We start from the raw sequence: 27,990 nt of genomic DNA on the forward strand, positions 1-27,990 counted from the left end.
AGCCTTTTTATTGTCCAGCTCTCACATCTGTACATGACTTCTGGGAAAACCATAACTTTGACTATACGGACCTTTGTAGGTGAAGCACTGTCTCTGCTTTTTAGTATGCTGCCTAGGTTTGTCACTTCTTTTCTTCCAAGAAGCAAATGTCTTTTAATTCCATGGCTATGTCCATTCTAACTGTTGCTTCTTGACCTGAATACAGGTTTCTCAGGAGACAGATAAGGTGGTCTGGTGTTTCTGTCTGTTTAAGAATTTTCCACAATTTATTATGATCTACACAGTCAAAGGCTTTAGCATAGTCAATAAAAGAGAAGTAGGTATTTTTTGTTTTGTTTTGTTTTTTCCTGTAATTCTCTTGCTTTTTCTATGATCCAGAGGATGTTGGCAATTTGATATTTGGATCTCTGCCTTTTCTGAATCCAGCTTGTGTATCTGGAAGTTCTCAGTTCACATATTGTCAAAGCCTACATTGGAGAATTTTAACATTTCTTTGCTAGGATGTGAAATGAGTGCTATTTTGCAGTAGTTTGAACATTTTTGGGCATTTCCTTCTTTGGAATTGGAATAAAAACTGACTTTTTCCAGTCCTGTGGCCACTGCTGAGTTTTCCAAATTTTCTGGCATATTGAGTGCAGCACTTTGACTGCATCATCATTTAGGTTTTGAAACAGGCTCAGATGAAATTTCATCACCTCCACTAGCTTTGTTCATAGTGATGCATCCTAAGGTCCATTTTGTTGTTTGTTTGTTTGTTTAGGATGTATGGATATTACATTTTATATCTTACTTTCTGCTATGTAAATTAAGAGAAGTATCTCTGTATTTTTTCTTCCTCCTTTAATGCTTTGACTTTTTAGATAACTTTTATATTTTTTAAAAAAAACTTCCCTAATTTTTTCTCTCCCTCTCTCCTTCCTTCTTTTTTTCCTTCCTTTAAAGATGAACTAAGGTGTCCATATGTGTGTGAATTTATCTCTGGGCATTCTATTTTGTTCCATTGATCTATATTTCTGTCTTTGTGCCAGTACCATACTGTCTCGATGACTGTGGCTTTGTAGCAGAGCCTGAAGTCAGGCAAGTTGATTCCTCCAGTTCCATTCTTCTTTCTCAAGATTGCTTTGGCTATTCGAGGTTTTCTGTATTTCCATACAAATCTTGAAATTATTTGTTCTAGTTCTGTGAAAATACCGCTGGTAGCTTGATAGGGATTGCATTGAATCTGTAGATTGCTTTGGGTAGTATACTCATTTTCACTATATTGATTCTTCTGATCCATGAACATGGTATATTTCTCCATCTATTAGTGTCCTCTTTGATTTCTTTCATCAGTGTTTTATAGTTTTCTATATATAGGTTTTAGTTTCTTCAGGTAGATATATTCCTAAGTATTTTATTCTTTTCTCTGCAATGGTGAATGGAATTGTTTCCTTAATTTCTTTTTCTACTTTCTCATTATTAGTGTATAGGAATGCAAGGGATTTCTGTGTGTTGATTTTATATCCTGCAACTTTACTATATTCATTGATTAGCTCTAGTAATTTTCTGGTGGAGTCTTTAGGATTTTCTATGTAGAGGATCATGTCATCTGCAAACAGTGAGAGTTTTACTTCTTCTTTTCCAATTTGGATTCCTTTTATTTCTTTTTCTGCTCTGATTGCTGTGGCCAAAACTTCCAGAACTATGTTGAATAGTAGCGGTGAAAGTGGGCACCCTTGTCTTGTTCCTGACTTTAGGGGAAATGCTTTCAAATTTTCACCATTGAGGATAATGTTTGCTGAGGGTTTGTCACATATAGCTTTTATTATGTTGAGGTATGTTCCTTCTATTCCTGCTTTCTGGAGAGTTTTTATCATAAATGGATGTTGAATTTTGTCAAAGGCCTTCTCTGCATCTATTGAGATAATCATATGGCTTTTATTTTTCAATTTGTTATATAAAACTCCTAGAGGAAAACATAGGCAAAACACTCTGACATAAATCACAGCAGGATCCTCTATGATCCACCTCCCAGAATTCTGGAAATAAAAGCAAAAATAAACAAATGGGATCTAATTAAATTTAAAAGCTTCCGCACAACAAAGGAAACTATAAGCAAAGTGAAAAGACAGCCTTCTGAATGGGAGAAAGTAATAGCAAATGAAGCAACTGACAAACAACTAATCTCAAAAATATACAAGCAACTTATGCAGCTCAATTCCAGAAAAATAAACGACCCAATCAAAAAGTGGGCCAAAGAACTAAACAGACATTTCTCCAAAGAAGATATGCAGATGGCTAACAAACACATGAAAAGATGCTCAACATCATTCATTATCAGAGAAATGCAAATCAAGACCACAATGAGGTACCACTTCACGCCAGTCAGAATGGCTGTGATCCAAAAGTCTGCAAGCAATAAATGCTGGAGAGGATGTGGAGAAAAGGGAACCCTCTTGCACTGCTGGTGGGAATGCAAACTAGTACAACCACTATGGAGAACAGTGTGGAGATTCCTTAAAAAATTGCAAATAGATCTGCCTTATGACCCAGCAATCCCACTGCTGGGCATACACACCGAGGAAACCAGAATTGAAAGAGACACATGTACCCCAATGTTCATTGCAGCACTGTTTATAATAGCCAGGACATGGAAACAACCTAGATGTCCATCAGCAGATAAATGGATAAGACAGCTGTGGTACATATACACAATGGAGTATTACTCAGCCATTAAAAAGAATACATTTGGATCAGTTCTAATGAGATGGATGAAACTGGAGCCTATTATACAGAGTGAAGTAAGCCAGAAAGAAAAACACCAATACAGTGTACTAACACATATATATGGAATTTAGAAAGATGGTAATGATGACCCTGTATGAGAGACAGCAAAAGAGACACAGATGTGTAGAGTGGACTCTTGGACTCTGAGGGAGAGGGAGAGGGTGGGATGATTTGGGAGAATGGCATTGAAACATGTATAATATCATGTAAGAAACGAATTGCTAGTCTATGTTTGATGCAGGATACAGAATGCTTTGGGCTGGTGCACGGGGATGATCCAGAGAGATGATATGGGGTAGGAGGTGGGAGGGGGGTTCATGTTTGGGAACTCATGTACACCCATGGTGGATTCATGTCAATGTATGGCAAAACCAATACAGTATTGTAAAGTAAAATAAAGTAAAAATAAAAATTAAAAAAAAAGAAGAACTAAGAAACATTCTGAGAACTAAACAAATAGTAGATGTTGTTTTACATAGCAATGGAATAGGTTTGGTATTATTTTGTTTAATCCACTGACAGAAAATACCTCACATGAGTGGGAGTATCTGATACTGATAGTAAAACTTTAGTGGCCACAGAGAACAAGTTGTAGCATATTTTATCCTTTGTCTTCTGGGAAAAAGATTTAAAAGATTGAAGATATTTTTTTCTTTAACTTTAAGTAAAATTATCTAGGATGATATTTTATCTTTGAAAAATATTTTTTAACCTAAAAATTTGTCTTCTTTAGTTGTTGTAGTAGCACTCTGATTTCCTACTTTTTTAAAAGCACCTATGTCATGTGTAATACATAAATTTTCTTAATGTATAATTAAATAATGGATAACTTAAATATCCACTTTCTTTAATATTTTATGCATATGTATTTTATCCTTTTTTCTAATATGTTTTGTTTTTGCCTTCCCATTAATTTTTCCACTATGAATTCTATATTTTTAGCTTTGACATATAAAATAAACCAAACATTTATTTTCTTATATCTCATAACTAATAAACCTACTGAAAAATGGTAAGACTGCACTTTAGAAATATTTTAAAATAGTAGCTCTAATATTTTGATATTTATCAGGATCTTATATGAATTCTATGCTAAGTTCCAATGTAAATTATTCTTTTTATTTTTCCCCAAGTATGACTTGACACCATAGACTGCATATATTGTCCTATAAGAATAATTTTATCCTTGTGTAAAAAACTTTATTTTCTCCAAGTTGATTTAATCTTGAAACCTTGAATGTTTTAAAGATTATCTTTTTTTTTTTTTTTCCAACTACTGTGCTTTTCTTAGATTAATGATGAAACCAATTGTTCATCCTTTGGACTTTGACAGCATACAGTGAATTCTGACAACTTTTCCCACTCCAGTTCCTGAATAACATGTAATTTCCTTGATATGACAAAGTATCATTTTAGCATTCATGTCATTCCATGGTGTTCATTTTTCATTTTTCTGTAAGTTAATGAGTTCTAACAAAGAGTGGCTTCATAAAGTTGTCTTTTGCCAAAAGTCCTGCAGCAGCATGTGCGGCTAGTGACAAGCTAGTTTTAAGGAGATTGGTTTTAAACCAAGTCTCTAAATGTTCATGGAAATACTAAATGCATCCCTATGTGTTTTGCAGACAATCCGAGCTTGCTGAGCCATGTCACAGTGGGTATTAGAGTTCTGGATGTCAATGACAATCCTCCCGAGCTTGCCAGGGAATATGATATTGTTGTCTGTGAAAATTCTAAGCCTGGTCAGGTAAGTTAATTGTTTCCTTCCTATAATTTGAATGGAAGAAAAATAAGCAGCTTTGTGTCTATTATTCTTAGGTATAATCCTCAAAAATCCCTCAGTGTTATTTTTGTGCTTAGTACAAATAATTTTATAAAGCTTTAAGTACCAAATAGATTTTTTGAGAACCATAGAAAATAAATGTTCTCTGGATCACAAATGTAATTCAACAAATGAACTCCTTCATGCATGTATTTTTTTCTGCCAATAAAATTACACTGAATGATTTGCATACAACCCTGTATTAAGTGAGGAGGAAACAGTAAACTTTTCTGCCCTGATGAAGCTTATAAAATAGAGTGGAAAAAAGAGAATGGCCTGGTCTACTTTGGAGGGAATGAGGGAGCAACATACAGTGGCCACTGAGTAATATTGATACTAGAAGGTGATTAGGTTTCAACATGAAGAATGTATATATTTTGAGGAGGTAGGGAGAATGAAAGATGGACAGAAGAACTGGAACATGGAACTTGCATCTGGATGTAGCGTGGCAGCCAGATAAAGGAGCATGGTGATTCCATAGGGAGACCAGTGTTGTTGATGCCCATAAAACAAGTGGGCTATGGGAAGGGGATGTGCCTCTGTCTTTGCTGTGTAACAAATTACACAAACTTAGCAGCTTCAAACACCTATTTAGCATCCCATAGTTTCTGCAGGTCAGAATTCTTCTGACAGCTTAGCTCAGTCTCTGTAGGAATAGCACAAGATGTAATCAAGCTGTGTTCTTACCTGAGGCTGGGAGAACTCGCCGATGCTCACATGTTGGTAGCATTCAGCTACTCTCAGCTGCAGACCTGAGCATTTCAGTGTTCCTCAGAGTTCTGAGATGCCACCACAGTTGGTTTTGTTTGTTTGTTTGTTGTTCATTTTGTGTCTGTTTTTCTTTTCTTTTTGTCATATAAGCTTTCCCAATATGGTCACTTCAAATAAGCAGAGAGTCTTTCTGAAGAGTCTGACAGTTTCATATAATGTAATGTAGCGTTACCAGTGTGATATATCATATTTCCATATTCTGTTGGTCAAAAGCAGGAAACAAGACACACCTAGAATTCAAGAAAGGGATCACAAGGAGGCATGGGTTCCATGATGGACACCTTGAAGTCTGTCTGTCACATGAGTCAAGAGAAGTCAAAATGGTCTAGATCTAGCTCAGTCAGATAGCCCCTTTTACTGTCTTTCGTAAACCAGAATAAATATATCATACAAAATCATTTTAAATCATTTTGAAACTTGTGATAAAATTATGGTTGTGAGAAAAATTGCCTTGTGTTTTTCTGTAAAAGGACAATCAGGTATGGCTTGTTAAAGTAATCATTGCATATATGTTTTTAATATAGAGAAGATATTTACATATGTATAAATACAGGACTGTTTTTATAAAGCTTGCATAAAGCTTTCTCATGTCCATTCCTCACAGGAAAGTTAGAAAATATGAGTGAGAACAAAATGACTAAAAGTTATATTATTTTTAGGGATTAACAGGTTATCTGTTTTACTGTTCAGTCAGTTCAGTTCAGTTCCGTTGCTCAGTCGTGTCCGACTCTTTGCAACCCCATGAACTGCAGCACGCCAGGCCTCCCTGTCCATCACCAACTCGCAGAGTTCACTCAGACTCACGTCCATCGAGTCAGTGATGCCATCCAGCCATCTCATCCTCAGTCGTCCCCTTCTCCTCCTGTCTCCAATCCCTCCCAGCATCAGAGTCTTTTCCAATGAGTCAATTCTTCACGTGAGGTGGCCAAAGTACTGGAGTTTCAGCTTTAGCACCATTTCTTCCAAAGAAACCCCAGGGCTGATCTCCTTCAGAATGGACTGGTTGGATCTCTTTGCAGTCCAAGGGACTCTCAAGAGTCTTCTCCAACACCACAGTTCAAAGGTATCAATACTTTGGCTCTCAGCTTTCTTTATAGTCCAACTGTCATATCCATACGTGAGTAATGGAAAAACCATAGCTTTGACTACACGGACCTTTGTTGGCAAAGTAATGTCTCTTCTTTATAATATGCTGTCTAGTTTGGTCATAACTTTTCTTCCAAGGACCAAGTGTCTTTGAATTTCATGGGTGCAGTCACCATCTGCAGTGATTTTTGGAGCCCCCCAAAGTAAAGTCTGTCACTGTTTCCACTGTTTCCCCATCTATTTGCCATGATTGATGGGACCAGATGCTATGATCTTAGTTTTCTGAATGTTGAATTTTAAGCGAACTTTTTCACTTATCTCTTTCACTTTTATCAAGAGATTCTTCAGTTCTTTGCTTTCTGCCATAAGGTTGGTGTCATCTGCATATCTGAGATTATTGATATTTCTCCCGGCAATCTTAATTCCAGCTTGTGCTTCATCCAGCCCAGTGTTTCTCATGATGTAGAAAAATAAAAATTAAATAAAATAATGTAAACTTAAAGAAGTATACATCAGTATATTAAAATGACATAACATACTTTAAAAATATCTATTCTCATAATAGGTAAGAAAAAAATGTCAATTTAATGTTGCTTATAAGAGATCCATAGTCAATATAATAAAATGCTTGAAAGAAAAATCATGGAATTACTTGCATAATTGCCACATACATGCTCACCCAACTACACACACACACATACAAAGATACAAATTTTCCAAGGAAATATTTGTAATATACAGAAGCACACTTACTGGGATAAAAGGGTCAAACCAGTAGACAGAAACAATTTTAAATTTTATATACTTATCAAAATCTCTTCAAAATAAATAAAGTAAAAATGGATAATAAAATAAAGAATAATATACAAGCCCATTATTATATTGTGAGTTTTACTATGCTTTTCCAAGAAATTGATAGAATAATAACATAAAATTTTAGAAAATAGGCTAAATATTTGAGCACTACAATTAACCAAGCGTTACTCTTTAACACATACAGAATATTGCAGTGAACAAATTTAAATTGCATTGGTAACATTTACATAAATATTGACCAAATGTCTTCCATATTCAGCACCACAAAGCAAGTTTTAGTAATTTTCAATAATTGACTTCATTTTATTACAATAAAAAATGTTAGATACTAATTCAAAAATATTACTAGAAAAACTCCATGAAAATTTAAGTCATTTCCAAATAAACATGAGCCATTATAGTAATAAAAATTGAAACTATTTCTGTGGAATTATAATCAAAATATACTGTATCAAAAAGGAAAAAAAAAGGCAATCAATTTATTACTCATTTTATAGTGATGACAAAGTTTGAAATCAAAACTTGGAAGCATATAATTTGAATTATATTCTCTTTCCTGAACATAGAAATAGCATAAACAAAATATTGTCAAAGAGAATCCAGAAAAAATAATACTTTAAATTGGAAAGGAGAAAAATTAAAACTCATTTTGATAGATGAAACCAAATATTTTGATATAGTTAAATACTCATTATTAATAACAGTGCTACTAATAATAGTGGTAATACTACTACATTGCTCTTGTTTGTGACCCCATGAACTGTAGCCCACCAGGCTCCTCTGTCCAGGGGATTTCCTGGGCAAAAATACTGGAGTGGGTAGCTATTTCCTTCTCCAGGGATCTTTCCTGAACCTGTGTCTCATGTCTCCTGCATTGGCAGTCATGTTCTCTACCTCTAGTGCCACCTGGGAAGCCCTTTTTCTTCATATAACTGTTATTATTTTTGAGAAGTAATTGCTAGACTTGAAACCCCAAAGTTCTACCATATATTTTAATATAAATGGATTTATTTTAACTGGAGGCTAATTACTTTACAATATGATAGTGGTTTTGCCATACATTGAGTCCGCCACAAGTGTACATGTGTTCCTCATGTACCCCCCTCCCACCTCCCTCCCACCTCCCTCCCATCTCCCTCCCCATACCATCCCTCTGGGTCATCCCAGTGCACCAGCCCCGAGCACACTGTCTCATGCATCGAATCTGGACTGGTGATTTGTTTCACATATGGTAATATACATGTTTCAGTGCCATTTTCCCAAATCAATCCACCCTCTCCCTCTCCCACAGAGTCCAAAAGACTGTTCTATACATCTGTGTCTCTTTTGCTGTCTCGCATACAGGGTTATCATTACCATCTTTCTAGATTCTATATATATGCTTTAGTATACTGTACTGGTAGCAATGATGCTAAAGCTGAAACTCCAGTACTTTGGTCACCTCATGCGAAGAGTTGACTCATTGGAAAAGACTCTGATACTGGGAGGGATTGGGGGAAGAAGGAAGTGGATGACAGAGGATGAGATGGCTGGATGATATCACCAACTCGATAGATGTGAGTTTGAGTGAACTCCGGGAGATGGTGATGGACAGGGAGGCCTGGTGTGCTGCAATTCATGGGGTCACAAAGAGTTGGACATGACTGAGCAACTGAACTGAACCGAACTGAACTGATACTGTATTGGTGTTTTTCTTTCTGGCTTACTTCACTCTGTATAATAGGCTCCAATTTCGTCCACCTCATTAGAACTGATTCAAATGTACTCTTTTTAATGGCTGAATAATATTCCATTGTGTATATGTACCACAGCTTTCTTATCCATTCATCTGCTGATGGACATCTAGGTTGCTTCCATATCCTGGCTATTAGAAACACTGCTGCAATGAACATTGAGGTACACGTGTCTCTTTCAATTCTGGTTTCCTCGGTGTGTATTCCCAGTAGTGGGATTGTCGGGTTATAAGGCAGTTCTATTTCCAGTTTTTTAAGGAATCTCCTTGGTAACAGAAACCCAAGTAAGATGGTAAGTGTTGCAAGAGGGCATCAGAGGGCAGACACACTGAAACCATAATCACAGAAAACTAGTCAATCTAATCAAACTAGGACCACAGCCTTGTCTAACTCAATGAAACCAAGCCATGCCTGCAGGGCAACCCAAGATAGGTGGGTCATGGTGGAGAGGCCTGACAGAATGTGGTCCACTGGAGAAGGGAATGGCAAGCCACTTCAGTATTCTTGTCTTGAGAACCCCATGAACAGTAGGAAAAGGCAAAATGATAGGATACCAAAAGAGGAACTCCCCAGGTCATTAGGTGTCCAATATGCTACTAAAGATCAGTGGAGAAATAACTCCAGAAAGAATGAAGGGATGGAGCCAAAGCAAAAACAATACCCAGTTGTGGATGTGACTGGTGATAGAAGAAAGATCCAATGCTGTAAAGAGCAATATTGCATAGGAACCTGGAATGTCATGTCCATGAATCAAGGCAAATTGGAAGTGGTCAAACAAGAGATGGCAAGGGAGAACGTCGACATTCTAGGAATCAGTGAACTAAAATGGACTGGAATGGATGAATTTAACTCAGATGACCATTATATCTACTACTGCGGGCAGGAATCCCTTAGAAGAAATGGAGTAGCCATGATGGTCAACGAAAGAGTCCGAAATGCAGTACTTGGATACAATCTAAAAAATGACAGAATGTGTTCGTCTCCAAGGCAAACCATTCAATATCACAGTTATCCAAGTCTATACCCCAACCAGTAATGCTGAAGAAGCTGAAGTTAAACGGTTTTATGAAGACCTACAAGATCTTTTAGAACTAACACCCAAAAAAGATGTCCTTTTCAATAGAGGGAACTGGAATGCAAAAGTAGGCAGTCAAGAAACACCTGGAGTAACAGGCAAATTTTGCCTTGGAATGCGGAATGAAGCAGGGCAAAGACTAATAGAGTTTTGTCAAGAAAATGCACTGGTCATAGCAAACACCCTCTTCCAACAACACAAGAGAAACTCTACACATGGACATCACCAGATGGTCAACACCGAAATCAGACTGATTATATTCTTTGCAGCCAAAGATGGAGAAGCTCTATACAGTCAACAAAAACAAGACCGAGAGCTGACTGTGGCTCAGATCATGAACTCCTTATTGCCAAATTCAGACTTAAAGAAAGTAGGGAAAACCACTAGATCATTCAGGTATAACCTAAATCAAATCCCTTATGATTATACAGTGGAAGTGAGAAATAGATTTAAGGGACTAGATCTGATAGATAGAGTGCCTGATGAACTATGGATGGAGGTTTGTGAAATTGTACAGGAGATAGGGATCAAGACAATCCCCATGGAAAAGAAATGCAAAAAAGCAAAATGGCTGTCTGGGGAGGCCTTACAAATAGCTGTGAAAAGAAGACTGGTGAAAAGCAAAGGAGAAAAGGAAAGATATAAGCATCTGAATGCAGATTGCAAAGAAAAGCAAGAACAGACAAGAAAGCCTTCTTCAAAATCAATGCAAAAAAATAGAGGAAAACAACAGAATGGGAAAGACTAGAGATCTCTTCAAGAAAATTAGATATACCAAGGGAACATTTCATGCAAAGATGGGCTTGACAAAGGACAGAAATGGTCTGGAAGCAGAAGCAGAAGATATTAAGAAGAGGTGGCAAGAATACACGGAAGAACTGTACAAAAAAGAGCTTCACGACCCAGATAATCATGAAGATGTGATCACTAATCTAGAGCCAGACATCTTGCAATGTGAAGTCAAGTGGGAATTAGAAAGCATCACTATGAACAAAGCTAGTGGAGGTGATGGAATTCCATTTGAGCTGTTTCAAATCCTGAAAGATGATGCTGTAAAAGTGCTGCACTCAATATGCCAGCAAATTTGGAAAACTCAGCAGTGGCCACAGGACTGGAAAAGGTCAGTTTTCATTCCAACTCCAAAGAAAGGCAATGCCAAAGAATGCTCAAACTACCGCACAATTGCACTCATCTCACGTGCTAGTAAAGTCACGCTCAAAATTCTCCAAGCCAGGCTTCAGCAATACATGAACCGTGAACTTCCTGATGTTCAAACTGGTTTTAGAAAAAGCAGAGGAACCAGAGATCAAATTGCCAACATCCGCTGGATCATGGAAAAAGCAAGAGAGTTCCAGAAAAACATCTATTTCTGCTTTATTGACTATGCCAAAGCCTGTGACTGTGTGGATCACAATAAACTGTGGAAAATTCTAAAAGAGATGGGAATACCAGACCACCTGACCTGCCTCTTGAGAAATCTGTATGCATGTCAGGAAGCCACAGTTAGAACTGGACATGGAACAACAGACTGGTTCCAAATAGGAAAAGGAGTACGTCAAGGCTGTATATTGTCACCCTGCTTATTTAACTTCTATGCAGAGTACATCATGAGAAATGCTGGACTGGAAGAAACACAAGCTGGAATCAAGACTGCTGGGAGAACTATCAATAACCTCAGATATGCAGATGACACCACCCTTTTGGCAGAAAGTGAAGAGGAGATAAAAAGCCTCTTGATGATAGTGAAAGAGGAGAGTGAAGAAGTTGGCTTAAAGCTCAACATTCAGAAAACGAAGATCATGGCATCTGGTCCCATCACTTCATGGGAAATCGATGAGGAAACAGTGGAAACTGTGTCAGACTTTATTTTTGTGGGCTCCAAAATCACTGCAGATGGTGACTGCAGCCATGAAATTAAGAGACTCTTACTCCTTGGAAGAAAAGTTATGACCAACCTAGATAGTATATTCAAAAGCAGAGACATTACTTTGCCGACTAAGGTCCATCTAGTCAAGGCTATGATTTTTCCTATGGTCATGTATGGATGTGAGAGTTGGACTGTGAAGAAGGCTGAACACCAAAGAATTGATGCTTTTGAACTGTGGTGTTGGAGAAGACTCTTGAGAGTCCCTTGGACTGCAAGGAGATCCAACCAGTCCATTCTGAAGGAGATCAGCCCTGGGATTTCTTTGGGAGTAATGACGGTAAAGCTGAACCTCCAGTACTTTGGACACCTCATGTGAAGAGTTGACTCATTGGAAAAGACTCTGATGCTGGGAGAGATTGGGAGCAGGAGGAGAAGGGGACGACCGAGGATGAGATGGCTGGATGGCATCACGGACTAGATGGACGTGAGTCTGTGTGAGCTCCGGGAGATGGTGACGGACAGGGAGGCCTGGCGTGCTGCGATTCATGGGGTTGCAGAGTCGGACACTACTGAGCGACTGAACTGAACTGAACTGAAGGAATCTCCACACTGTTCTCCATAGTGGCTGTACTAGTTTGCATTTCCACCAATAGTGTAAGAAGGTTGCCTTTTCTCCACACCTTCTCCAGGATTTATTGTTTATAGACTTTTGAATAGCAGCCATTCTGACTGGCGTGAAATGGTACTTCATTGTGGTTTTGATTTGCGTTTCTCTGATAATGAGTGATGTTGAGCATCTTTTCATGTGTTTGTTAGCCATCTGTATGTCTTCTTTGGAGAAATGTCTATTTAGTTCTTTGGCCCAGTTTTTGATTGGGTCGTTTATTTTTCTCTAATTGAGCTGCAGGAGTTGCTTGTATATTTTTGAGATTAGTTGTTTGTCAGTTGCTTCATTTAGTATTATTTTCTCCCATTCTGAAGGCTATCTTTTCAGCTTGCGTATAGTTTCCTTTGTTGTGCAGAAGCTTTCAAGTTTAACTAGGTCCCATTTGTTTATTTTTTCTTTTATTTCCAATATTCTGAGATGTGAGTCTTAGAGGATCCTGTTGTGATTTATGTCAGAGAGTGTTTTGTCTATGTTTTCCTCTAGGATTTTTATAGTTTCTGGTCTTACGTTTAGATATTTAATCCATTTTGAATTTATTTTTGTGTATGGTGTTAGAAAGTGTTCTAATTTCATTCTTTTACAAATGGTTGACCAGTTTTCCCAGCACCACTTGTTAAAGAGAGTGTCTTTTCTCCATTGTATAGTCTTGCCTCCTTTGTGGAAGATAAGGTGTCCATCAGTTCAGTTCAGTCGCTCAGTCATGTCTGATTCTTTGCGACCCTATGAATCACAGCACGCCAGGCCTCCCTGTCCATCACCAACTCCTGGGGTTCACTCAGACTCACGTCCATCGAGCTAGTGATGCCATCCAACCATCTCATCCTCGGTCGTCCCCTTCTCCTCCTGCCCCCAATCCCTTCCAGCATCAGAGTCTTTTCCAATGAGTCAACTCTTCGCATGAGGTGGCCAAAGTACTGGAGTTTCAGCTTCAGCATCAATCCTTCCAAAGAAATCCCAGGGCTGATCTCCTTCAGAATGGACTGGTTGGATCTCCTTGCAGTCCAAGGGACTCTCAAGAGTCTTCTCCAAAACCATAGTTCAAAAGCATCAATTCTTTGGTGCTCAGCCGTTTTCATAGTCCAACTCTCACATCCATACATGACCACAGGAAAAACCATAGCCTTGACTAGATGGACCTTAGTCGGCAAAGTAATGTCTCTGCTTTTGCATATACTAGGTTGGTCGTAACTTTTCTTCCAAGTAGTAAGCGTATTTTAATTTCATGGCTGCAATCACCATCTGTAGTGATTTTGGAGCCTGCAAAAATAAAGTCTGACACGGTTTCTACTGTTTCCCCATCTATTTCTCATGAAGTGATGGGACCAGATGCCGTGATCTTCGTTTTCTGAATGTTGAGCTTTAAGCCAACTTTTTCACTCTCCTCTTTCACTTTCATCAAGAGGCTTTTCCTCTTCAGTTTCTGCCATAACGATGGTGTCCTCTGCATATCTGAGGTTATTGATAGTTCTCCCGGCAATCTTGATTCCAGCTTGTGTTTCTTCCAGTCCAGCATTTCTCATGATGTACTCTGCATAGAAGTTAAATAAGCAGGGTGACAATATACAGCCTTGACGTACTCCTTTTCCTATTTGGAACCAGTCTGTTGTTCCATGTCCAGTTCTAACTGCGGCTTCCTAACCTGCATACAGATTTCTCAAGAGGCAGGTCAGGTGGTCTGGTATTCCCATCTCTTTTAGAATTTTCCACAGTTTATTGTGATCCACACAGTCACAGGCTTTGGCATAGTCAATAAAGCAGAAATAGATGTTTTTCTGGAACTCTCTTGCTTTTTCCACGATCCAACGGATGTTGGCAATTTGATCTCTGGCTCCTCTGCTTTTTCTAAAACCAGTTTGAACATCAGGAAGTTCACAGTTCATGTATTGCTGAAGCCTGGCTTGGGGAATTTTGAGCGTGACTTTACTAGCACGTGAGATGAGTGCAATTGTGCGGTAGTTTGAGCATTCTTTGGCATTGCCTTTCTTTGGAGTTGGAATGAAAACTGACCTTTTCCAGTCCTGTGGCCACTGCTGAGTTTTCCAAATTTGCTGGCGTATTGAGTGCAGCACTTTCACAGCATCATCTTTCAAGATTTGAAACAACTCAGCTGGAATTCCATCACTTCCACTAACTTTGTTCATAGTGATGCTTTCCAAGGCCCACTTGGCTTCACATTCCAGGATGTCTGGCTCTAGATTAGTGATCACACCATCATGATTATCTGGGTTGTGAAGATCTTTTCTGTACAAGTGTCCATAGGTGTGTGGATTTATCTCTGGGCTTTCTATTTTGTTCCATTGATCTATATTTCTGTTTTTGTGCCAGTACCATACTGTCTTGATGACTGTGGTTTTGTAGTAGTACTTGAAGTCTGGCAGGTGGATTCCTCCAGTTCCATTCTTCTTTCTCAATATTGCTTCAGCTATTTGAGTTTTTTTTTTTTTATTGTATTTCCATACAAACTGTGAGATTATTTGTTCTAGTTCTGTGAAAAATACCATTGGTTACTTGATAGGGATTGCATTACATCTATAGATTGCTTTGGGTAGTATCCCTGTTTTCACTATATTGATTCTTCTGATCCATGAACATGGTATATTTCTCCATCTGTTTGTGTCCTCTGATTTCATTCATCATTATTTATAGTTTTCTATATATAGGTCTTTTTTCTTTAGGTAGATATATTCCTAAGTATTTTATTCTTTTCATTAGAGTGGTGAATGGAATTGTTTCCTTAATTTCTCTTTCTGTTTGCTCATTGTTAGCAAGAGATTTCTGTGTTAATTTTATATCCTGCAAATACTATATTCATTGATTCGCTGTAGTAATTTTCTGGTGGAATCTTTAGGGTTTTCTATGTAGAGGATCATGTCATCTTCAAACTGTGAGAGTTTTACTTCTTTTCCTGTCTGGATTCCTTTTATTTATTTTTTTTTTCTGCTCTGATTGCTGTAGCCAAAACTTCCAAAACTATGTTGAATAGTAGTGATGAGAGTGTCACCCTTGTCTTGCTCCTGACTTTAGGGGAAATGCTTTCAATTTTTCACCATTGAGGATAATGTTCTAATATATTTAAATTAAATTATGTGATTTCTTTGCATTCTTTAAGTACTATATTCACATTTAATATAATTGCTATCTTTAATATCACAGTATCACATGATTTTATTTTTCACTATAAGGAAAAGATTCTTTATTGTATCTGAGCTTTTTCCAATTATTTTACCAAAATGAACTTAGAGTTTTAATTGAGAGGATAAAAACATCATGTTTAACATATTGTTTGTTACACCTGTATTTAAACAAATCATTACCCATTCAGTTCTATGAGCAACCCATTATAGAGAAAAGTGATCTTAATCTTTCTGTTATTTAATTTTACAGTCTTTGGTTCACTTAATCTTGGTGTTGTAGCTTTTCTGGAGAAACTGTATATTTTGAGGCAGAGTTGGAATAGGAAACTATTCAAATAATGATTTGTGAAATAGGTTTTCCTAAGTGTATTTGTATTGCAACAGTTCCTCTTTCTATGACAATTACTTTTAGAACTGCAGACACTTCTATTATGGATGTTGTGCATTTAAATATAGCAGCATGTAGCTATGACAGAGACTGGTCTTTTCTGAAAGCAGAGGTTCAAACCACATGTAATAGTAGAGTTCTGGTTGATTCAGGTATCAATATAAACTTCAACAATATATTTCTCTGACTTAATATATTTTCCTACTCTGGAAAAAATCTTTTGCATATGTTTTATGAAAAAATATTAAAAGAAAATCATGCATGCATAAAATTTTAAATCATTTCTGGAAGTAGAGTGAATTCAAAATACTTAAGATATGCCAATAACTAGAAATTTTGAAAAATAGCAAAGAGAATTCTTTCTGTCATATTCATATTGAATTTTTCCTCTGTATTTTTTTCTTTTTGTAAGTAAACTTAGAAAACATAACATATAAAAGAAAATATTTCATTACAAAATACCAACCTCTGCCCACAAAATATCCAATTATTAATAGTACAATTAGTTGTCAAAGTTAAACTTCAACTAAGTAACAGAAGTTGGTATTATTTTCAATGATCATTTAAGATCATATTATAGAACAAACTCAATTAATTTTAAAGAAGATGCAATGCACTCCATAGAATTTTTTCTTCATTTTAATTTAAATTTTAGATGGAGTTAACACATTTCCCAAATATAAAGCTATGTTATTCGTATAAATTTCTGACACTATTTTTCCTAATAAAATATTCTATAAGTAATGGATTTAATATGTTTTAAACATGTTTGAACAAGGGGATTGAAAGTGGAAGTGTTTGTTGCTCAGTCCTGTCCACCTCTTTGCGACCCCATGGACCATAACCCACCAGGCTCCTCTGTCCATGGAATTCTCCAGGCAAGAATACTGGAGTGGTTAGCCATTTCCTTCTCTAGGAATTGAACCTAGGTATACTTGCATTGTAGGCAGAATTTTTCCCATCTGAACCACTAGAGAAGCCCAAGCAAGGGGATACATTTATTTAATAACAGAAATATAAAATTGGTTTTAATTAGTTTATTCCAAAAATGCATCCTTATTCATGGGCATTATCAAAAAAATTCTAGTAAGTATTTATAAATAAAACTCATCAATCTGAGTTTTTCTCCTTTTGTTAGAGTAAATCTCAGGTCTTTAAAAGTAATTAAACACTTTACACACTTAATACATAATGTGCAATTGAGTTCAGTTAGAAGGTATGAGAATCAGAAAATAAAGTTTTATGGATCATACATTGCCAACCAGTTGCACAAACAGAGAGCACACAGGTAGAACAGAGTAGATAAATCAGTAAGTCTGAGAAAAGTGTATAAAATATTGATAAAAGTGACATAGCAACTATCTAGATATTTGCCAGAAGTTTAAATCTCCTAAAAATCTGAAACATGTTTAACTTTCAAGTATGTTTTCTAAAGAATGTCTAAGGAAAAATGAAAATCCCATTTCCTATTGACAGAGGAAAAGTTAATAATAAAATAACCAATAGAGAAATTAAATATGCCTTCTCTCATCAAGAGAATATCTAGGAGTGCTAGATTTAAAAAAGACCAACATACTAGGTTTTTGGAAGCATCTTTCAAAAGTATTCTGGAAAAATATTTAAGTACAGATGCATGTCCAACAATTCTACAGAAGTTCAAGATGTATGGTTCACTCTTAAACAAAATATGTGAACCAAATTATCATTTATTATGTAGATGAGACCTTGAACCCTTTCTGAGGAAAACAGATTTGTTCTATGTGAACTTCCTGGTAAATTGAGATTTGAAATTACCTGCATAAAAATGGGAAGATTTATATTTCAAAGTTAATAGAAAAAAAATTGTAAATAGAATATGAATTATACCAATGTTTAACAAATTGAATAGGGTCGTGTTTGTAAAAATATTAAGAAAATTTAAAATAACTTATAAATTAACTTTGAAAGGAGAAAATTGTTTCAAAGAAGTGATAGCAATAAGCATATAATAGCTCAGTTAATTTAAGTTAATTGTTCTTTACCAACCCCCTCCAAAATTGCTTTCTAAGATAAGAGATAAACTTGCAAGTATGTCAGCATATTATGAGATATCATTGAGAAAAATATTGCCCATCTGATAATCACAATGAATGAAAAATAGGGGTGGGAAAATATTTATTTCTCCCCTCAAAAAATTTACACAGCTGTCCACAGAAATTGTATAAATTTCTGTGGGAAACTGGTTCCAACATCCCCCTTCTGCCCCTGCGATACCGAAATCCATAAATGCTCAAATCCTTTATATCAGTGGTGTAGTATTTGCATATAAACTTCACACATTCTTCTATATATTTTAAAATCATCTCTGATAATTACAATATTATACAATGTAAATATCATGTAAATAGTTGTAATTACAACATAAAGACCATCTAAATAGTTGCCACTGCATGGCAGTTTCAAGTTTCACTTTTTGGAAGTTTCTGAATTTTTAAAAAACATTTTTGTCCATGGTAGTTGAATCTACAGACTCAGAACCATGGGTATGAAGAGTTGACTGTATTTGTTTTACCTATCCCTGAAAATGTGATGTTTTATTTCCATCTGATACTAAGTAACTAATCTGTAGAAACTGCAATTCTGTTTTTAGAATCTGCACATTCTAAATTAAACTTGACTACACTAAAGCCTTTAACTGTGTAGATAACAACAGACTGTGGAAAATTCTTGAAGAGATGGAAATACCAGACCACCTGACCTGCCTCCTGAGAAATCTGTATGCCGGTCAAGAAGGAACATTTGGAACTGGACATGGAACAATGGACTGGTTCCAAATTGGGAAAGGAGTACATCAAGGCTGTATATTGTCACCCTGCTTATTTAACCTATACACAGAATATATTATGTGAAATGCCAGACTGGATGAAGCACAAACAAGAAGTAAGCTTGCCAGGAGAAATACCAGTAACTTCAGACATGCAGATAATACCACTCTAATGGCAGAAAGCAGAGAGGGAATAGTTTCTTGATGAGGGTGAAAGAGGAGAGTGAAAAAGCTGACTTAAAACTAAACTTTCAAAAAACTAACATCATGGTATTTGGTCCTATCACTTCATGGCAAATAGATTGGGAAACAATGGAAACAGTGACTAAGTTTATTTTCTTGGACTCCAAAATCAGTATGAACAGTGAATGTGATGACAGCTACAAAATAAAAAAGATGTTTGTTCCTAGGAAGAAAAACTATGACAAACCTACACAGCGTGTTAAAAGACAGAGACAAAATAAAAAACAAAGACATTATTTTGTGGACAAAGGTCCATATAGTCAAAGCTATGGCTTTTCCAGTAGTCATGAATGGATGTGAGAGCTCTACAATAAAGTAGGCTGAGCACTGAATAATTGATGTTTTCTAATTGTGGTGCTGGATAAGACTTTTGAGAGTCCCTTGTTAAGCAAGGGATGCTGTTCAAGTGCTGCACTCAATATGCCAGCAAATTTGGAAAACTCAGCAGTGGCCACAGAAATGAAAAAGGTCAGTTTTCATTCCAATCCCAAAGAAAGGCAATGCCAAAGAATGCTCAAACTACCGCACAATTGCACTCATCTCACACGCTAGTGAAGTAATGCTCAAAATTCTCCAAGCCAGGCTTCAGCAATACATGAACCGTGAACTTCCAGATGTTCAAGTTGGCTTTAGAAAAGGCAGAGGAACCAGAGATCAAATTGCCAACATCCGCTGGATCATGGGACAAGCAAGAGAGTTCCAGAAAAACATCAATTTCTGCTTTATTGACTATGCCAAAGCCTTTGACTGTGTGGATCACAATAAACTGGAAAATTCTGAAAGAGATGGGAATACCAGACCACCTGACCTGCGTCTTGAGAAACCTGTATGCAGGTCAGGAAGCAACAGTTAGAACTGGGCATGGAACAACAGACTGGTTCCAAATAGAAAAAGGAGTATGCCAAGGCTGTATATTGTCACCCTGCTTATTTAACTTATATGCAGAGTACATCATGAGAAATGCTGGGCTGGAAGAAGCACAAGCTGGAATCAAGATCTCCGGGAGAAATATCAATGACCTCAGTTATGCAGATGACACCACCCTTATGGTAGAAAGTGAAGAGGAACTAAAAAGCCTCTTGATGAAAGTAAAAGAAGAGAGTGAAAAAGTTGGCTTAAAGCTCAACATTCAGAAAACGAAGATCATGGCATCCGGTCCCATCACTTCATGGAAAATAGATGCGGAAAGAGTGGAAACAATGTCAGACTTTTTTTTGGGGGGGCTCCAAAATTGCAGCCATAAAATTAAAAGACGCTTACTCCTTGGAAGAAAAGTTATGACCAACCTAGATAGCTTGTTGAAAAGCAGAGACATTACTTTGGCAATAAAGGTCCATCTAGTCAAGGCTATGGTTTTACCAGTGGTCATGTATGGATGTGAGAGTTGGCCTGTGAAGAAGGCTGAGCGCCAAAGAATTGATGCTTTTGAAGTGTGGTGTTGGAGAAGACTCTTGAGAGTCCCTTGGACTGCAAGGAGATCCAACCAGTCTATTCTGAAGGAGATAAGCCCTGGGATTTCTTTGGAAGGAATGATGCTAAAGGTGACTTCAGTACTTTGGCCACCTCATTGAAGAGTTTATTTATTGGAAAAGACTCTGATGCTGGGAGGGATTGGGGGCAGGAGGAGAAGGGGACGACAGAGGATGAGGGGTGCATGGCATCACTGACTCGATGCATGTGAGTCTGAGTAAACTCCGGTGATGGACAGGGAGGCCTGGCGTTCTGCGATTCATGGGGTCGCAAAGAGTCGGACACGACTGAGCGACTGAACTGAACTGAACTGAACTGAACTGGTAAGCAAGAAGATCAAACTAGTCGATCCTAAAGGAAATCAACCTTGAACATTCCCTGGAAGTACTGATACTTAAACTGAAGGTCCAATATTTTGGCCACCTGATGCAAAGAGCCAACTCATTGAAAAAGACCCTGATGCTGGGAAAGATTGAGGGCAGGAGGGGAAAGGGGTAACAGAGGACGAGATGGTTTGATGGCATTCCTGACTCAATGAACATGAGTTCGAGCAACTCTGGGAGATGGTGAAGGACAGGAAAGCCTGGTGTGCTACAGTCAGTGGAGTTGCAGAGTCAGACATGACAGGAGTGAACATCAATAATAAACTATAGAACTTTTCCTGCACTTGAGAAAAATCATCTAGTTTCCTTCTGATTATCCATCAATTTATTCTATTTATAGTCAGAAGGCAATAACAACAACAACAAAATTCTGTCCAGAGACTAGTTGTACTTTTAGTGAGAAAAAAAAAAGCAATTATGTAAATGTTCAGTTCATATATAAATGATATGGTAATATGGAGTGAAATAATGAAGAGAAGGATTGAATGTGTGTGTGTGTTTGAGGAGCTGGGGGGGGCTTTTACCAGGATCTCTTGCTGAGAAAATACGGGCTGAATGGTGATGGAAAAGAATATAAGGAGTGACCCTTGGGAAGTTAATCACGTCTATATCTTGAGGCCCTTTCTTCACGTTCACTTCATGAAAGGACATCCTCTTCTGGTCCTACTTGCCCTGGCTACTCATTCTCACTACTTCAATATTTCTTCACTTCTCCCTTGCAAACTAATGGGCTCAGTACTTGGAGAGGAATTTATCTTTTAAATCTGATGTATATTGGTGGTTTGTTTCACTTGTAAAATATTGAAATGGAGTGAATGAAAATGGGTAAAATATTCTTAGTAATCATGTCAGTTTTTGAAATGCATGTACTATATTTCATATGTAGAAAATACTATTTTTTCTGGCTCTACTTCCCCTCTGTGTTTTCAGTTTCTCTACAGAAACACTGCAAAGAGGATACCTAAGCTTTAGGATACTTTTTTTTTTTTTCAAAAGGAAAATATTATCTTATTTGTTTCAAATATTGTTTTTAAAGATTGTGATGAGTATCAATATTGGAATGTGTGTATTGCTCTTAAGCTACCTGGAATATTTTATTTATGTATTCTAATTTCCTCTGTTCCTTAAAGTGCATAAAGTCCAAATTTTGGCATTGCTTTCTCTCAACTACCAGGATGAAAAATATATCGTAAAGCTCTGAGTGATTTAGTTTTACTTCTGTCACTATTTTACAGATTTGAGGCACATCACATTCCTTTTGGGACTCAGAGTCTTCCTCTCTCAAATTCAGGGCCTAGATCATGAACTCAGAGGTCTCCGGAAACAAAAATTATGGCTCTTGTGCCTTTGTGTTTTCTGGCTGAGCCCAACATGTACTGAAAGGCTGTTCTGCATCAACACTGGGATATTTGTATTTGTACAAACAATACTTCATGTCTCCCCAAACAGGTGTTTGCACAAAGCCTTACAACTAATTGGCCCCAAGGTACTGTGGGTAATAAAGGAAACACACACACACACATTAAATATTTGTGCCATTCTGGGAAAAAAAATTGTGAATGATTATAAGGTATGCCATACTACATTTCTTAAAGTCTAATGCAAGGGAGAGCAAATTAGTTAATTCTGTCATTAGAATAAGAATTTGAAAACACTTAAGTTGGATATTGAAATGTTATAATTGAAATCAAAGGAAGAGCTAAATTAAATTTATTCTCAATTTTGTTTTTTCTTTAGGTTATTCATACCATCAGTGCCACTGATAAAGATGATTTTGCCAATGGACCAAGGTTTAGCTTCTTTCTTGATGAACATCTGTCTGTAAACCCAAACTTCACTCTGAAAGATAATGAAGGTGAACTTGCATTCATATATTTTTTTATCTTTGTGGTATCTGCTTTGACTTGATATGGAGTAGGACTGAGCAGCTTTGCTCGATTCTGATATACCCATGAACAGCTTGCAAATCAACATTCAAAGTCAGTTTGACGTTAATGCGTTATGATCTGTGAATAGCTTGTATTTAAAATTGAGCCATATGTACAAATAACTTCCATTGAGTTTATTCAGAAGCATCCCTTTAAACCAGAAATGTACATGTAATATGCTCTTGGGCAAATTTTAAGAGAAATCTTAGCTGAGAAACATGTTTATGAGAACTGCTATAACTGCTAAGAGGTAGAAAAAATTTAAATTAGGAAAAATGAAAAATATGTCCTAGGGACAGTTAGGAAAGGAAATGCGATGTTTGAAATCATCTTGCATTAGCCAGGCTATCAGGATGTGATATACAAATTATATTTCCTCTTGCTATTATGAATATTTTTCTAAAATATGGGTAGATACATATGCATAATTACAGAGCATTGTGGAATTTTTTGAATTATTTTTGTTTAACGTTCTCTATTGTGTGGAGGAAAAATAACACCATAATAACTAGAGAAGATTTACCAAGATTTAGATTCCCTTGTTGGATAAAATCTATTCTTCTGTATGGAAGGGAAGCAGCAAGTTATTCAATATGTACAGTGTTCTGATTGGCATCAACTTTCTTGTCATAACTGGTTTTGATCACATTTATCTGACTATGCTATTATTTAGGATTTAACAATAGCCTCTGAATCCCATGAAAGAAACAATGACGCATACATTTTGGAGTAAACAGTTGAGTTCTTCTCTGTACTCTTCATGGAGCATTTTCAAATTCAAAAGAAATCTCTGACAACCCAGTGAACAGTTTACTCATTATCCCAAGCTTCTTTAAATTATTATGATAGGGATACTAAATTGTGCATGTGGCTGTTGCAAAATTCATCCAAAAATACCAAACTTATTTGTTGTTCTCATTTAAAATATCCCTGTGGTCAGCTCTACTTATGACAATACATGTTTATCCATGTTTGTGTATGACAAGTCATGTTAATTGACTATTGTATATTTGTTTACATATGTACATCTCACCCCAAAATCCCAAATGTATTTATTATAATTAACTATGCTAAATATGTAAAAATAAATTCATACTGTCCATATTCAAATAATTGCATATTTAGATAACATTCAACTTTCTGCCTTAGTAGACTGAAATCTACTATATTTAGAAATCCATATTTAGAAAGCATATTTATATTTCAGTTGAATTTTTCTATTCCAATAACACTTTATTATACATTTGAAAAGTAATTTTAATGTGATGATAGAAATAAAAATTGACTTAGATTTAATGATGTGTTAAAATCAAGCTATTTAATATAAATAATTCCCAAAGTATTTTAGAAAAACAAGAGAATATTACTTGTTTAAACCCACATTAGTGACTAAAAGTCCTTTATTCAAGATTATTACATCTGACATGTTTCAATTTAATTAATGGATGTATTCAAAAGGTGTCAGTTCTGTTATTTGACAATGTTACCAGTTCTAGTAATTCAAACTGAAGAAACACCCCTCAAATATATATACTCTTTTGAAAGGTTTATAATGCTGATGTAAATGTTTTAGAATTTATTTTAACCATGTATATGAATGTTTTAAATCATCTATGCTATATCAAGTATGTGATACCTACAGACAGTTGTGTAGGGGTGTTTTAATTTATTTTTAAATTAAAAGATTTTTAAATTTATTTTTAAATGGATTTAATTTATTTAAACATATCTGGGAGTTGATGAAATTATAAATAGCACCAATAATTTATTTTGGATAGAAAAAGCAACAAGATTCTGAAGAAAAAAAGAAGAGATGCTAATACATCAATAAATACATGTGCTTGAGCAAACAGTTTTGTTTATGCTAGATAAGACAAGCCACCCAACTTCTCTCAACCTATTCTTACATTCGTTAAGTTGTGGTTTGAATTATTTACTTTGCAGCATTGGCGAATGAATGACACTGTGTGTAAGAGTATTACAGTCAAGATGGCTTTTTCTCCAAACAGAAAGAAGTTATGGATAATAATTTATAAAGATGAAATTTAATATGGGATTTATTGTGGGCGTCCCTTGTGGCTTAGCTGGTAAAGAATCTGCTTGCAATGTGGGAGACCTAGGTTCGATCCCTGCACTTGGGAGATCCCCTGGAGAAGGGAATGGCTAGTCACTCCAGTATTCTGGCCTGAAGAATTTCATGGACTGTATAGTCCATGGGGTCACAAAGAGTCGGACAGGACAGTAGCTAAGTCATGTCCAACTCTTTGTGACGCTATGGACTGTAGCCTGCCAGGCTCCTCTGTCCTCCACTATGTCCTGGAATTTGCTTAGTTTCATGTGCATTGAGTAGGTGATGCTCTCTAACCATCTCATCCTCTGTCTCCACCTTCTCCTCCTGCCCTCAAACTTTCCCAGCACTAGATCTTTTCCAGTGAGTCAGCTGTTTGCATCATATGTCCAAAGCATTGGAGCTTCAGATTCAGTGACAGTTCTTCCAGTGAATATTCAGGGTTGACTTCCCTTAGGATTTACTGATTTGATCTCCTTGCAGTCCGAGGGACTCTCAAGAGTCTTGGAATACTCATACAAAATGAATATATATGTATATATATATACATATATATTCATGAGTATATAAACAGCTCTCAGGACAACAACCAGAACAAAAACAAAGAAAGTAAGAGTCTCGAAATCTAGGCCTACAGCTTGAGCATTGCATTCTGTGAGTTAGTAGACATTTACATGCCATCAAAACACAGAGAAATCTAGAGGAAAAAATTAATAGCATTATTTTCTGTGCCCACTGCTTACAAGAAAGGGGAACAACAGAAAGCAGACAGAGCCTCCAAGACAGGATGAGTGATCAGAAAGTCATCGGTTTAGTGGCAACTCCAAACTGTTTATGGCAAAGATTTACTGCAGAAAAAAAGCTGTTTCAAAAGTTAGACACAAAGAAATGTATATTATATTCATAAGTCTGAAAATCAAAATATTCAAAATATTCAAAATATTCAAAATATCAATAGATAATAAGATAATGAGAAAATGAATTAACTCTGAATAATGCAAAATATATAAATGAACAGATAAAAGGTGAATATTAATATATTTTTAATGTTTAGCATTTAAAAAATTTTTTTAAAGTGGTATCTTTTGAAAAATACTGAGAAGTTATATGAAATGAGACAATGAAATTAAATGTTTGCATAAATATAATTTCAAAATATTTATCAAAATAAAGCTATAGTTTTCTCATAATTAAAAAATATATAAAGTTATATGAATATATATATTTAGTGTTATATACATAACTGTATAAACCTATAATTAGATGTTAAACTTTTGTTTTATATATACTGTGTACATATATATATCATGTATGCATGTATGCATGCTCAGTTGCTAAGATATGTCCAATTCTTGCAACCCCATGGACTATAGACCATCAAGCTCCTCTGTCCATGGTATTCTCCAGGCAAGAAAACAAGAGCGGGCTGCCATTTCCTTCTCCAATATATCATGTATACATAAGATATATATTAAAATATAGGTATTAAATATATAAAATGTATACAAAGCTATATTTATAAATTTATATTTAGATATATATATACACACTAACCATATATATAATCCATATATTTAAAATTTAGTTATGTGTAAACATATATGTATATATACAAACATACATAGAGACCAAAAGAAAGAACAATAGGAAAAAAATTAATAGCATTACTTTTAGACTGGACACAAAGAGAGATTTAACAAGCCAGATGGAAATCCATTAATTCAAGCAAAGTTCAGGTAGGTCAAAATTTTAAAATATTGTGAGAACACTTAGATATAGAATATAATATATTCAGAAGAATTAGGAATAAATTATATCAACAAGCAATATATAGATAGATTAAATTGTACGGCAATTTTTTTAAGTTAAAAATATGTAAACCCTCATGATGACCATGAATAACAAAAAGAAGTAGAAATTCAATTCTATACTTAAATATTCCGGTTTAAAAGTGTTAAACCTCAAAAATAAAGATAAAAAATATTAATCAAAATAAAAGGGAGGATCAGTTCAGTTCAGTCGTTCAGTCTTGTCCGACTCTTTGCGACTCCATGAATCGCAGCACACCAGGCCTCGCTGTCCATCACCAACTCCCGGAGTTCAGTCAGGCTCACGTCCATCGAGTCCGTGATGCCATCCAGCCATCTCATCATCTGTCATCCCCTTCTCCTCCTGCCCCCAATCCCTCCCAGCATCAGATACATTAAAAGTAATAATAATTTGCTCAGCTCCAAAGTAGATTCCTGTTAGAAAAGCTATATGACAGAAATGATAGCAATTATATAATCAAATTGCTAAAGGAAAAAAATTTCCATTGTCAACTTTTTCTATATTTAGTTAACAGTGGTAAACTATCAGGAATTAAGGGAAGACAGTAAATAAAGTCATTTTCCAGTGTATAAGGAAATAAAATTTTTATTTTTAGCTACTTATGTTTTGACAAATATTATATTAATCTTTGTCTTCATGATCTCTGCAAGAAATAATAGAAAAAAAGGCTTATAATTGATATTGGATTTCTAACATGAAGAAATTTGAAGAGTTAACACTAAATTAATAGAATAAGAATTTATAATTTCCAAAGCAAAGCAATTTTTACAAAAGCTAATAAATCTTATTTTATCAATAGAGCAGAGGCCAGAAAGTAGAATAAAAGATTCAAATAGAAACAATGACAATATTTTGTGTAGAAAGTAGTTCAAACATATGATAGTCACACAGATTAAATATCATTCTTAAAGATATTTTATTATATTTTTTAAATATAGCGTTATATGCTGCTTACAAGAGCTATGTCAAATTCAAAATGTGATAGAAAGTTTTATATAAAAAGGTAGAAAGAGGACATATCCCTGTAGGTATTGAAATATCATAAGATGGTAAAGATTTATGTCTCTATAAAAGGAAGAAATGTCTGCCAACTGAAGCAGTAAGTATTTGGATTACTTTCTTTTTGAATGGATGTATTTGCCT

The 27,990-nt window shown here is 35.8% G+C and overlaps 1 protein-coding gene across 4 annotated transcripts in view; it reads left to right on the forward strand.

Moving 5' to 3' along the window:
* Positions 1 to 27,990, forward strand: part of CDH18 (cadherin 18) — a 411,562-nt gene that overhangs the window by 354,978 nt on the left and 28,594 nt on the right. For all 4 annotated transcript variants that reach the window (XM_068990438.1, XM_068990439.1, XM_068990440.1 and 1 more), the window contains 2 exons: positions 4,389 to 4,510; positions 22,759 to 22,876. In XM_068990438.1, coding sequence (XP_068846539.1) covers positions 4,389 to 4,510; positions 22,759 to 22,876 — 240 coding nt within the window. The remainder of the gene's footprint in view (positions 1 to 4,388; positions 4,511 to 22,758; positions 22,877 to 27,990) is intronic.

The sequence above is a fragment of the Capricornis sumatraensis genome, chromosome 18 (genome assembly GCF_032405125.1).
Source record: "Capricornis sumatraensis isolate serow.1 chromosome 18, serow.2, whole genome shotgun sequence".
NCBI classification, from domain to species: Eukaryota; Metazoa; Chordata; class Mammalia; order Artiodactyla; family Bovidae; genus Capricornis; species Capricornis sumatraensis.